At 42.8% G+C, this 14488-nt stretch overlaps 1 protein-coding gene across 1 annotated transcript in view; it reads left to right on the forward strand.

Annotated features, from left to right (window-relative positions):
- Positions 1–14488, forward strand: part of TIMM44 (translocase of inner mitochondrial membrane 44) — a 473841-nt gene that overhangs the window by 118392 nt on the left and 340961 nt on the right. Inside the window, exon 5 of the mRNA XM_068271176.1 lies at positions 1820–1969. Coding sequence (XP_068127277.1) covers positions 1820–1969 — 150 coding nt within the window. The remainder of the gene's footprint in view (positions 1–1819; positions 1970–14488) is intronic.

Below are 14488 nucleotides of genomic sequence, written 5' to 3' on the forward strand. Positions count from 1 at the left end.
TTTACTCCTTTAGGACCAGAGCAATTTTCACCTGTCAGCGCTCCTCCCATTCTTTCACCAGTAAATTAAACACTACTAATCACAACGAAATGATCTATATCTTGTTTTTTTCGCCACAAATTAGGCTTTCTTTGGGAGGTGCATTATGCTAAGAATTATTTTATTTTAATTGGAATAATAAGAAAAAAATTGAAAAAAATTATTTCTTAGTTCTCGGCTCTTATAGTGTTAACCACTTGCAGACCGCCCACAGCCGATGGGCGGCAGCAAAGTGGCCCGCAGAACGACCGCGATCGGCGGCGGCTCATTCTGCGCTGTCCTGCCGGGGATCGCGCGCTCTTTGCGCGCGCTTCTGCCGGCAATAGGCTCCGTCCACCCGCGACATCAACCCGCCGGCCTTTCGGAAGCGCCGGCGGGTTGTTAACCCCCGATCTGCCGCAATACAAGCGTATAATACGCTTTGTATTGTATACAAAGCGTATTATACAGGCTGCCTCCTGCCCTGGTGGTCCCAGTGATCGAGGGACCACCAGGGCAGGCTGCAGCAGCCCTACTGTGCACCCAAACACACTGATCCTGCCCCCCTGCCCTCTGATCGCCCACAGCACCCCTCAGCCCCCCAGACCCCTGTTAGCACCCAATCACCCCCCTAATCACCCATCAATCACTCCCTGTCACTATCTGTCAACGCTATTTTTTTTAGGTTAGGTCCTAGCTGGCCCCTGGGGGCTCCTGATCACCCCCCACACCCTCAGATCCTCCCCAGACACCCCCCCCCCCGCCTGTGTATTGTATAAGAAAAAATGACTGTATTACTTTTGGTGAAAAAAATTACCTTGAAAAATCAATTCTTTTCTCCTTTGCACTATGCACTTGCACTATGCTTAATGCTGATGTGTACCACAAACCATTCTGGGTGTGGCAACCACCGCATTTGGCAATATAAATATGATTCTGAATGAAAAGTTATAAAATATTTATTTTCATACACTCTGTACCAAAATAAAACACTTGTTAAAAAAACAAGTGACAGATTTGAAAACAAAATACATAAATGGTTACCTTGGGGACTCAGCTTTTTAAATATGTATGCCGTGAGGGTGTATTACTCTTATTTAATAATAAGGGCTTGTAATCATTGGTAGTATGCAAGGAGAAAACAAAAACCGCAACATAGAAAAAATACACCTTTATCTACAAATAATATATTGTTGCCATACTTTGTACTAGGGACATAATTTAAATCTTGTGATAACCAGGACAAATAGGCAGATAAAATGTGTGAATTTTATGGACGGTAGCATTGTTTATTTTAAAACTGTAAGGGATGGAATTGGAGAAATGTATTTTTCCTTTTTTTTTTTTCTTCCTTGTTTTTACTTTTTAAAATGCATAGAAAGTAAAGTAATTACTGAAAACAAATATCACTCCCAAAAATCCTAATTTGTGGCAAAAAAACCAAGGTATACATCTTTATATTGTGATAAGTAGTGAAAAAGTTATAGGTGAAATGAAAGGGAAGAAAGTTGACGGGTGACAATTGCTCTGGCCCATTAGGGTAGAAACCCTGGGGGATGAAGTGGTTAAACAAATATCAATTTGAACAATATCTGTTTTCTATCACTGTCTATTACATTGTACAAATTGGTTAGTGTAAATTTTGAAATGCCAAGGGTTAATGAGTTGATTTAGTGGAATACAAAACATAAGCATATTTAGGGCATTTTTTTCACCTTTCAATTTTTTGAAAATTAAAAAATATTCTGGTGTTTTAAATAATTAGTTTATAATCTCAAGTTCTCGGATTTCTATTTGATAGAGCCTGGACGAAGTAACCAAGAGTGAAATTGGCCGCAAAATCCGAGAGGGTGTTGAGGAGGCTGCTAAAACTGCCAAACATTCTGCTGAATCGGTAACAAAAGGAGGAGAAAAGCTTGGGAAAACAACAGCCTTCAAAGCAATTTCTCAGGTAGTATTAAAGCAAAAGCATGTTGTCATTCATTTAGAATCTTTTAAAACATCATGTTTATACAAACATAGAAAAGAAAAAGCACAGAAGCACTTGAAGGAATATTCCTCTGCACGATGCCTAAAAAATGTATAGCTTTATTAAATCTTCGTAGCAACAGTAACCAGCTATGGACCCACACTGGTCCTTGGCCATATCTGTAATATATGTATACAAGACACTCCTTTAAAGAACAAGTGACACCCATGCTAACCTAGAAATAAAAAACACATATATGTAAGTAGATAAATACTAGTTCTACTTGCATAACGGATGTATTGCATTGTCCACGTTATGATTCCTGTGAATTTTATAAATGCAAGAAGAGAATCCCTATTCTAGGCAGTTTCCATCTTTGTTACCTTTGACCTCCTGACATAATTTCCTCCCTCACTTTATTTATTCTCTTGCTAATTGTGTATTCATTACCCGCCCTCCGCCCAGAGTCAAGTTTTTAAAGCACGATTAGCATCTTTATTACTTAATTCACTCAGACCAGTTGCTGGTGAAATTTCATTTTTATGCTAACAATCCCACTTTAAATACAGGTGGTGTATGCCACACAGACACTAGCAGCCAATATTGCGCTAGGGCAGAGCATAATCAATCTAGACGCACAGATAAAACACCGCAAGAATATAAAAATAAGAACACCAAGAAAACCAACACATTTCAAAGTTAATGTCATTTACTAATACAAGGAGCTGAGATCACTTTTAGCTTTAGGTCCTTTAAGGGCATGAACCCCCAATTGAAAAATCCAGAAAACCTCCTTAGAGAGCAATCACTTTTTTTAAACTCTTCACCTCAGAAGGCAAGGCTCTGGCTTTGGTACCAAATTGACGTTCTGGTTAGAGTTAAGGTATTCTTCCACAGCTCACAATATGCTCAATTCCTAAGATCAGTTAATGTTTGGTTGTTTTTTCTCTACTAATCGATCACCTTAGGATGGAGCTATATCTGAGACTTGACCCTAGTGACTCGCTGAACCTTATACTACTATATAGTTCTCTCTCATTTATTTTTCCTCTCTCTAGTTTATAGCAAAAATAGACTATCTACAGTATATCACCTAGAATTTCTCATTCCAGGTTGAAGGTAATTTTAAGGCTTACAAGTTGAATAGCTTATAAAGATGTTTCAATATACCGCCTCCTTTTTGGTTCATTATTCTCTCAAAAAATTAGTTAATTGTATGATCTATATATATAATGCCTCAATCGATGTTTTGTGATATAATGTTCTGATTTGGACTTGGAATGTTCTCTGTATACTTTGTATACTTATTAAAGTGACACTGAAGCAAAAAAAAAACAAAAATCCTTATGATGTAATGAATTGTATGTGCAGTACAGATAATTCATAGAACATTAGTAGCAAAGAAAATAGTTTTAGATTTATTTTGTTATATATATATATATATATATTTTTTTTTTTTTAAATTGCATCATTATCTAACATTTGCAGTTTACAAGCTATACTTAGGATTTCAAACTATGAAACAGAGCAGGAAAGTTCAAATGGTCATTAGCTCTGCAGTGAAACATTAAACAAAAAAAAAACCGTGAGAGACAGGTTCAGATAAGTGCTTCAGAAAAGAGTCTAAATTAGTCGGAGAGCTCTCTGCAAAGTTACATCGGTCAGTGGTAAAAATCAACCCGAAATTTAGTAATGTCTCCACCTAGTGGTATATTGGTTCAGTAGTATGTTAAAGAGAGCCCGAGGTAGGCTCAAAAAATGGGAAAAAAAAGTAGGCTAACTGATCCGCCGGGCTGCAATAACTGCCACTCTCGTGAGCCGCAATGGCTCACTTTCACTTGCGCGTGTGATCTCTGGGTCATGACACTGCACTGAGAGACTGTGTGTCTCTCTTAGCGTGCAGGGAGGCGGGGGAGCGTCAGGAGGCGTGGCCAGGGAGAGCTGCCCAATGGCAGCTCAGGAAACCCTGTAGGAACACCGTGGGCATTTTGAACAGGGAATTCCTCTCCCCTGTGCTTACCTCCAAGTTGGTGACAAATATTGTCGCTAATCTTGGGGGGCTATGGTGGTGGTGGTGGGGAGGGTGGCAGAGCGCGTTGGTTGGGGGACACAGAGCTATGTCATTAGGCAGAGAACATGCCTCTGTGTCCCATAAGGTTATGCTGAGATTGTTATATTGGGGGGGGGGGGGGGGGGGTTAGAATTGTTTACTGTGCTTTGAATATTAGACACAGCGGTATCAGTTCGTAGAGCTTGTGTGTGGATATTAATAGCACAAGTGTTGCATGCAATTGATGTATATTACAAGGATATTGCTTTGCAACAGTGCATCAGAAGATATATCATCAGAAATGATGGTTATTTGTTTGCACAAGTAATTGTCAGCCTAAGTATCTTTAGTGTCATTGAGCGTTAAGTGTTAAATTATGAAGTGAGATGCAAGGGACAAAAAGTGTTGTGACAACTATAATAGACCAGGAGGGGTCAGTCATGTATAGTTAAAAGAAGGGAGGGCAAGCAGATGTTAGATGATTAGTACTACATTGTCTGGGGTAAAGGGATGTGGGGGATACTATTATTCGCCCCGCAACATCCCCACCCAACTTTACTATTATTCCTGTGTAGAAACCACCTTAAAAGGTTTCATAATGTGATATAGGGAGAGTTAGATCTTATTACGGGCTATTTAGAGAGATCCTTGCAACACTTTCTTCACCCATGGGTATCGTCACTCGCATCTGACCTATAATATTAGATACCTTTTTAATAATCCTCAGGGCAGCGTTGTACATAACAGATGTACAGATAATGCAGATATAGTAGCCTCAGGATATGGAAAGCTAATTAGAAAGGGAATACTGAATAGCATCGTCTGTTATATTGCAACTATAGCACAAGAACAACCATCATGATCAATATAAGGTTGTCTTGAGTTGGTAAACCTGCTGCATCTGGGGCCACCGCAGTGTGGTAGCAATTAGGATGGGAGTGTTCTTAATCTTGACAGTGCGTCTCCACCCAAGGGCAGTTTAAAGAGAATCTGTACTCTAAAATTCTTACAATAAAAAGCATACCTTATTCATTATGTCCTCCTGGGCCCCTCTGTGCTGTTTCTGCCACTCCCTGCTGCAATCCTGGCTTGTAATTGCCAGTTTTAGGCAGTGTTTACAAACAAGACATGGCTGCTAACCAGCTTGTGATAGGCTCAGAGAAGCTCAATCTGTGACTCATACAGAGCATGCAGGGGGCCTGGAGAGGGTGTGTATAGCTTCTCCCTATCACAAGCAGAGAAACACGTTCTTGCCTGAGCCAACAAAGCTGGAAAGGAAAGATTAGATTAGATAACCGAGATATTACATCGACTGTGCAACTAGGAAAGACTGCAGTAAGACAGACCACATTAGAACAGGTATAGGAACTTATAGGATAGAAGAAATGAGGCCGAAAATTTTGTTACAGAGTCTCTTTAAGAAATCTGTCTATTCAAATGAGGAATGACTTACATATTTCAGTCTAATTACCTTTTCTGCCATAAGGCTCAGATACAACGGCATCTTTTTTTTTTTTTTTTTTTTTTGAAACCTTACAGAGATATGTAGAAGTGTTAAATTTGTTGTAATCAATTAAGGGAGGTGGGCATATCCTAGACAAGATCTTAGAACAATACTAGTAAAGGGGAGCACGTCAAAAAAGCAGTAATCAAAAATCAGGGGCAATGTAAGGCCTCTTTTCCAAGGACAGTTGATAGGCAGTGAAATGCCTCTCAAACTCTCACAACTGCTTGCTGCTTCCTGGCTTCCTGTCCGTGGAAAAGAGGCTTGAATGTCATGGAGGCTGCAAATTCGGACTAAATGTTTCTATTACTGCTTTTTATAGTATGGGATGCATTTTATAATCTTATGTTTGCCGTAAAACCACACAGTGGATGAACTGTGGTTCATGATTGTCATTATTGAAGCTCCATGCTGCTTATGGGGCTACATGTCTACTTAATTATATTGCATAGATTTAATGTAATTAACTTTAAAACAAATTATGTTGCCCATTGATGATATCTGGTCATCTTCTAGTAAAGAATTGCCATTTTATTGCATCTACTATGGACAGTATATGGGATAAGAAATGACAAAGGAGCTAATGTTGTTTTCTATGTATCACATCCATAATAATACAATATAGTCAAAACAAATAAGGTATTTAAATATCTAGCTCGTAACCTCAATATATAGCTAAGCATACTGTATCTTTATACAGTTTATGGTCCCGTAGAGTAGCATTATGGTTCCATCTTCAATGTATAATAGGTATTACAAAGGTGGGAGTTTTGGAGTAGCCTCTGTACACTAGAGTCGATGGCTAAATTTCGGAGTGGGTAATGTAGATTGAAGGATAACATGGGTGTTATTAACTCTGACCCTTAAAGAGCAGGGCACGTTGTTAAGATCTTTAGATGCAATTCCCTGACAAGGGATTTTTGAGAATTTCAGGATATGCTTAGGCGGGAGCAACTATATTAAAGCAGCCTATGTTTGGTGACAAGACTAAGGTGTGGGTTCATATTGTTGGCAATTATGAAATAGTCTTAAAGAGAATCTGTAACGTTAAAACGTCCCCTGGGGGGTACTCACCTCGGATGGGGGAAGCCTCAGGATCCTAATGAGGCTTCCCACGCCGTCTGCCGTCCCTCGGGGGTCTCGCTGTAGCCCTCCGTACAGCGGTGACGTAATATTTACCTTTGCAGGCTCCTGCGCAGGCGCTCTGGCTGCTTTCGCTCCGAAGGAGGCGGAAATACCCGATCTCAGTCGGGTCCGCTCTACTGCGCAGGCGCAAGTCTCCGGCGCCTGCGCAGTAGAGCGGACCCGACTGAGATCGGGTATTTCCGCCTCCTTCGGAGCGAAAGCAGCCACAGCGCCCCCGCTGGAGCCTGCAAAGGTAAATATTGAATTGAACAGTCGGCACAGTCGCCGGCTGTTCGGAGGGCTGCAGCGAGACCTCCGTGGGACAGAGGACGGCGTGGGAAGCCTCATTAGGATCCTGAGGCTTCCCCCACCCGAGGTGAGTACCCCCCAGGGGATCTTTTTGTCGTTACAGAGTCTCTTTAAGACAGAATGAGTTAGTAAAATTATGTCCCACTGGGCAACAAGGGGTCACAGAGAAGCAAAGAAGAGAGTGCTTACAAAGTTTGGTGTAGTAAAATAAAGATGGTCAACTAAGAACTCATACCTGAGACTGAAACAAAAAAAATATGAACTGGAGTAAACAATGAAACATATATAAAACTTGTAGCATATGTTTCAGCCTAAGCGGACTTTTCATGCTACATTCTTGTTGAGGCTTGAGTGCTGGCGGCAAGTTTAGTTTTTCCAGGAACAAATGGAGATCTAAGGGCTATTGGAAATTCGCTGATTTACCATCCTGTTGGTCACGAAGATGAAACGGGTAACCCCATCTGTATCTAATCCTTATTTCTTGAAGGAGTTGTAGAAGAGGCTTGAAAGCTCGTCTTATCTGAAGTGTGTGCCTAGTGAGGTCAGCCGTGAGAATAGTTTGGTGCCATGAAAGCCCATTTCTCCTTGTTCTCTGGCTGCACACATTATGTCTTCTTTTACCTAAAAGTACTCTTGTGGCCCATTCTGGTTGTTAGGGGTCAGAGCTATTTCTGAATCATTGCCACTTGACTCTACCCAGTGTCTCCAGAGGCTCCTTTGCTCTTCTTCCCCATCTGGGTGCAAATCTAGAGAGGATTTGAGGCTTTTTTGTTTGATTTGGCGAGTCAGAAGGCTGGAGCTCAGAAGGACTGTCTTACTCTGCCATTGTCACTGTCACTTACCTGTCTAGTTATGGCGGCTGGCACACACGGATGTCCGCAGGCGGCCTGGCATACTTAGCTGGCTTCTACCATGGCTGGCGTGGGTGCATGCTGTGGTGGGTACGCTGGTGCTGGCGTGTCACTACGCGCTCGTAATGGTCGTCTGTTATGTAGATGTTCTATTGCATATGGATGTGCACATGATGGCGTGCGGGCTTGCGCGTCATTTTAAAGGTCTGTACGCGTCATTGCGCTCTGATGTATGCATGTGCACGTGAACCGTTACGCAGCTTGTGCCAAATGACCTATTTAAGTCTGGAGAGCGCCACTCTCCAGTGCTGTAGTTTTGCAGCTTGTGAGTGTGCTACTCACGTGACGTGACCTTGTGTCTGCCTGATTCCTGATGCCGATCCTGGCCCGTCTAACTGCCCACTCTGGTTTTGACTTCTGCTCTGTATGATTACCCGCTCTGTTGCTGAACCCGGCCTCTCTGAGAACCCGATCCGTTACCGACCTCTTGCCTGTCCGAGGACCAGAACCGTTATAGACTCTTGCCTGTCTATATACTTACCTGATTACCGGATCTCCGCTTGTTTCCAGGTCCACTGGTTGGTTGAATCCCTGCAGAACCAGACTCAGCCCGTGGAGGCACTTCAGTTCCTTGGTCACTCGCCTAGGTGTCACGCCATTGGTTTTGCTAGCGCTCCTGCCCTTTGTTCACTGGCTACACCTGTACCCATTCCAGGGCATCTAGTTGATAAGTGGCAGTGGTTGCTGTCTTCAGCACATCAGTCTCCTCCAACAAAGGTACGTGATAGATTACTACAGCCAGAAGATTGAGACTGCTGAGGCAGCAAATGTCCAGAGTACCCTGTGCAAACAGATCTCAACATTAACTGATGCCGTTAAAGAAATTCAATCAGGACATCTACAGTTGGAAGGAAGAATTTCTCTGCCATTATCCTACCTATCACTCAACTTACCCGTCAACAAGTCCAGTTCCAATGGTCTACAGAAGCCCAAATTGCTTTTGACAAGTTAAAGCAACTTTTTACGTCTGCTCCAATCCTGAAACACCCTGATCCAGAACTGCTGTATATCCTGGAGGTGGACGCATCAGAGTCAGCTGTAGGAGCAGTATTGTCTCAGAGACAGGATCCTAAAGCCATAGTACACCCAGTAGCGTTTTTCTCAAGAAAACTTACAGAAACCGAGAAGAATTATGATGTGGGAGACAGAGAGCTCTTAGCAATCAAGTATGCTTTGGAAGAGTGGAGGTACAGTGGGATGCAAAAGTTTGGGCAACGTTGTTAATCATCATGGTTTTCCTGCATAAATCATTGGTGGTTACGATAAAAAATGTCAGTTGATATCATATAGGAGACACACACAGTGATATTTGAGAAGTGAAATGAAGTTTATTGCATTTACAGAAAGTGCACAATAATTGTTTGAAAAAAATTAGGCAGGTGCATAAATTTGGGCATTTTATTGATTCCAAAACCTTTAGACTTAATTATTGGAACTCAAATTGTCTTGGGATTAACAAGGCTGCCCAAATTTTCGCATCCCACTGTGTCTGCTGGAGGGCACCATTCATACCATACTTGTATTCACAGATCACAGGAAGCTGGAGTATTTTAAAACAGCCACAAGACTTTATCCTAGACAAGTTCCTGCAGTACTAGCCTGTGGGAGCGCTTCAGTTCCTCCTTGGTCAAGCGCTTAGGCGTCACAACATCGGTCCTGCTGGCGCTCCTGCCCTTTGTTCACTGGCCACCACTGTACCCATTCCAGGGCATCCAGTTAATAAGTCGCAGGGGTTGCTGTCCTCAGCACATCGGTCTCTTCCAACAAAGGTACGTGACAGCCATCAGCTATCCACTTCCTTCCCAGAATTGGGTTTGACATATTGAAAGTAGAAAGTAGCAACGCAGATTTACAGAAACTTGATACAAAAGATAATGACTGTAATACAGCCTATAGCTATACAACAGCAACCGTAGTCAGCAGACAGCTAAAGTTAAGGTGGTGGTGGTGTTGAGGGGGGTGACCGCAGGCGGAAGAGGGGCATGGGGAGAGTTCAAGAGTAACTGCTGCAGGGAAAAAAGTGTTCCTATGCCTTGTGGTCCTGGCAGGGATGGCCCAGAACCTCCAACCCAATTTGAGCCGACTGAAGAAGCTATGGCCTGGGTGGGAGTGGTCGCCTACAATCTTTCTAGCTATAGCCTGCAGTCTGGTGTTGTAGATTAGGTCTAAAAGGGGAAGGGGTTTCCCACTAATTCTCTCCACTGAACAGATGACCCTCTGAGTTTTGTATCTGTCGCTGGGAGAAGAGCCAGCATACCAGACCAGGATGAACGAACAAAGGACTCGATGGTGGAGTGGAAGAAGTTCCTGGGCCATGTCAAACTTCTTTAGTTGGCGAAGAAGAGTCTTTGCTGCGCCCTATTTTGGGTTTTTTGGGTTGAGATGGTGTTGGCCCTCCAGGTGAGGTCGTCAGATGGTAGTGCCCAGGAGGTGGATGCTGGGCACCCTTATGACTTTGGTGCCATTGATATAAATTAAGGGTGGGCATGCTTTCTGAAGTCAGTGACCATCGCGACAGTTTTGGTTGTGTTTAGGACTAGCCTATTCTCTCTACACCAATTGCAGACTGTCTTGCGGTAAGTCTGTCCATCCTTCTTACGAACAAATCCAATAATTGTGGTGTCATCCACAAATTTGATGATTTTGACAGAGCTTACTATGGATGTGTAGTTATTTGTATATAGAGAGAACAGGAATGATGACAAGATGCAGCCCTGTGGGCTCCAGTGTTGTTCACCATAGGTCTTAACGTGATGTCACCCAGCTTAACAACCTGGGACCTGCTCTAGAGAGCGCCCATGATCCAAAGACAAGAGAGTTGGATGGACATTGAGCTCCTTGAAATTGTCATGCAGAATGCAGGGGGCAGAGGGTATTAAAGGCCGAACTACACTGCGTTCCAAATTTTTATTCGAATTGTATTTAAGTGTCATAAAAATTAAATATTTTTTGTTTTTCAATTAATCTCATGAATGGTATTGTGTCTCAGGCTGTTTTGATCACTGAAATCAATTTCAGACACCTCTGATAACTAGTTTTCCAGGTGAGCCGGATTAAAGGAAAAACTACTAAAAAGGGTGTTCCACATTATTAAGCAGACCACCATTTTTAAGAAATATGAGAAAGAAAAACGATCTCTCTGCTGCCAAAAAATGTAAAACAGTTTAATGCCTTGGACAAGGCATGAAAACCTTAGGTATTTAATTGAAATGTAAGCGTGAGGGGGGCGTGGCCAGCCATGAGCGTGTGAGGATGTGCTCTCTCGGCTCAAGGCTAAATCCTGCATTACTCGCCACCGCAATCTACCCCGATCAGCGGCGTTTCAGCTGCCTCTTGCCAGAGAACCTCCCTGCACTTCAAGATGCCCAAATACGGGCGGCCAGCCCACACAGATGCTGCCGAGAAGCTGGCGAAATATGCCCGCGGCGAGCTGCAGGATGGCGCCCGGCTGACACGTGAGGAGAAGGATGACGCGGACATGGAGATTTCCCCGCAGGCCAGCACCACTCACTATAGCGATGCAGAGGAAGGAGAGACCGCAGCACACGTCGGTAAGCCCCTCACTGCTGAGCAGAGAAGCAAGCTCCATCCTTAAGGCCGTAAACACAATCATCCTGAGGCAGAGGAGGAGGGGAGGAAGGGGAGTTAGAGCCCACAAAGCCTATTAGAGCTGAACTTTTAGCAGCCATACAAAGTATGCAGCTATCTCTCACTACCAGGCTGGACACCATACAAACAGAACTTTCCTTTGTCAAAGCAGATTATAGGAAGCTCAGGGAGAGAACTGCAGAGGCTGAGCACAGATTAAGTGATTTGGAGGATACGATAACCCCTATTAGATCTTCACAATCCTTTATAACCAAAGCCTCTAATGAATATTCTCTTAAATTTGATGATCTCGAGAACCGATCCAGGAGATTGAATCTGCGATTTGTCTGTACTCCAGAAAAGTCTGAGGGCTCCTCCCCTGAAACATTTCTTGAAAACTGGCTTCAGAACACCATTGCCAGTTTGACACTATCTAATACTTTCTCCATTAAGCATGCGCATAGAATGCCCGGAAGACCACCTAAGCCTGGCGCAACACCGCGACCGATCCTGGCTAAATTCCTCAACTACAGGGATAAAGTAGAAATTCTCAGAAAGGCTAGAGATGCTCTGGAGTTGCAGATCAATGGTGTTAGTTTCCATCTACCAAGACTTCTCTGAAGTTCAAAGGCTACGTGCAACCTTCATTGCTGTGAAAGCAGGCCTTAGCATGCTTTTCTCAACCAAGCTGCGTGTACAACACAATGGGAAGTTTCATTTCTTCTTTGCTCCTGCAGACGCTGTGTCCTGGATGGAGGAGCAAGGCATTACAGTTGCTGTTTTACCATCGCGATCTAAAAAAGCTTTTTACTTTATCCTTCACAGCCCTTGATGAGCTTATCCATTCAACATTGATATAACTCCTCTGCTGACTATTATCGTCAATCACTGAGGAGCCTAGCTGCATGTGCGTTTTAATGCGTATCTCCTAACATTACTTCTATTTACAGATGCAGCGTTGTCCACTCACATAACCTTATTCTATTGGGACCATTTCTCTCTATTTCCTTTTTTCCCTCCTTTCCTGGTATTATTACAGAGTTTATATGTGACATGCTTATCATTTATATGGTGATTTTCTGTGCTGACCTGTTGCACTTTAATGATGCTTAAATATTTTTGTTCTATTATTTCTCATTATGGAAAGGGAGTTTTATTGTCGCTATGTGACATGAGGGTTATGGTCCTGTGATTCTGTGTAAGGATTACTTGTTTAGGGGGGAGCCTTGTCCACAATTGTTCCATTTTTGTATTTGCATGGCTGGGTTAAACCTTTTCTAGCTATACATCATTTGCCATTACTCAGACCTTAAGCGCCATCTACTGGTCTCAGTCGGTAAGCTGTATAATTCTCCCTTTCTTCTCAGTTTCTGAGTACAGTCACCACCTTATCAATATTGCTCAAGCCGGCGAGGACTTATTCCTTCTTATACTCTGAATGTTACTTGTTACTGGAGTGTGCTGTGGACTGGGATGTTCCTGAACAGTTATAATGCTTTTAACAGTTTTATGTTTAAAGAGAACCAGAGATGAAGCACCCTCATGTATTTTATTACATTTATCAGTGGGAACATGACAGTAAACACCTACCCTGCTTTTAGTTTCATTGTTATCTGCTTAATTAGTCTATTAGCAACTGTGATAAGAATCCACCGACTATTCAGTCGAGGTTTGACCTGGAATCATTATAGCTGAGTCACTCTTCTGTGGAGTCCTTTCAAGCCCAAGCCTTCCCCCTCCTGGCTTAGATCTTCTGCTTTGCATACTGAGAGCTGTGATGACTGGGAGGGGCTGCTGCTCCTGAGAGAGAAGCTCTGTGGCTGTAATATGATCCCTGTGTGCTCTGTGTGCACTAGATTCTCATAGGAATGAAACTGCAGTTATTATCAGTGACACTTCCTACAGGCAGATCATACCAATATGAAAGCACATAGATGAAAGGCTGCATTTAGCCTAGATAGCAGCATAGTCTCATATAGCCTAGACAGCACATCCAGAACAACTCATATAACCCGGAAGGAGAAGGGATATGAGCCGGCGGCCATATTTGATTTTTCCTGGAGCAATAATGGATAAAAACACTAAAAAAGGCACACCAGAGCGGCAAAATTATCAGGTAGAGCATTTATTCTTTACAAGCTATCGACTGATATGTTTATTTTGTGTGAAACGTTCATCTCTGGTTCCCTTTAAAGTGACAGACCTATTCACAAGCAGTTGTGGATATGAATATTTCCTTGAGCCGGGGTGCATGAGCTGTCTCTATTGTACCCCTTTTTTTTTACCTTTTTTATCATTTAGGGAAAGAAATCCTTTGTGGTTTAACCACCCTGGCGTTCTATTGATTGCGCCAGGGTGGCTGCGCAGCACTATTTTTTAAATGTATTCTTTTTGTAAATCATGTAGCTAGCCTAGCGCCAGCTACATGATGGCCGCTGAGCAGCGGCATCCCCCACCCCTTCCGATCGCAGAACGCGACTTCCTGATGACGTCATCAGCTCTGCCTGGCCAAGCTGCGCTCGGGGGGGGGGGGGGAGGGTGCGGAGGGGGCTAAGCTGGTTAATACAGGGGATGGGGAGGGTTTGGTTTTTACTTTTTTTTTTTTTTTTTTGTGGGTGAGGTCCTGATTTACAGTAACATGAATATGACAGCTCAGTACAGGTTATATAGCATAGAAAGATATGACATTCGAAACTCCTTTGTATATTTTTTTAATCCACCACTATGACACACATTTAACTAGTCTCCTGGAATGTGAGAGGGCTGAACAGTTCTATCAAGAGACGCTTGGTCTTCGATTACTTGCGTAAGTTATCTCCCCAAATTATTTGTCTTCAGGAAACTCCTCTTATTTCTACTCAAAAAACCCTGGATTACTTCATATCGCCTTGCTCATTACTCATCATTTTCAAGGGGAACTGCGGTTCTCATTGATAAATCATTTCCAGGTCAAATATCTAATATCAAAATAGATCCAAATGGCAATTTTGTTATTATGAAATGCACCATTGAGA

This window comes from Hyperolius riggenbachi, chromosome 1 (genome assembly GCF_040937935.1).
Source record: "Hyperolius riggenbachi isolate aHypRig1 chromosome 1, aHypRig1.pri, whole genome shotgun sequence".
NCBI lineage: Eukaryota > Metazoa > Chordata > Amphibia > Anura > Hyperoliidae > Hyperolius > Hyperolius riggenbachi.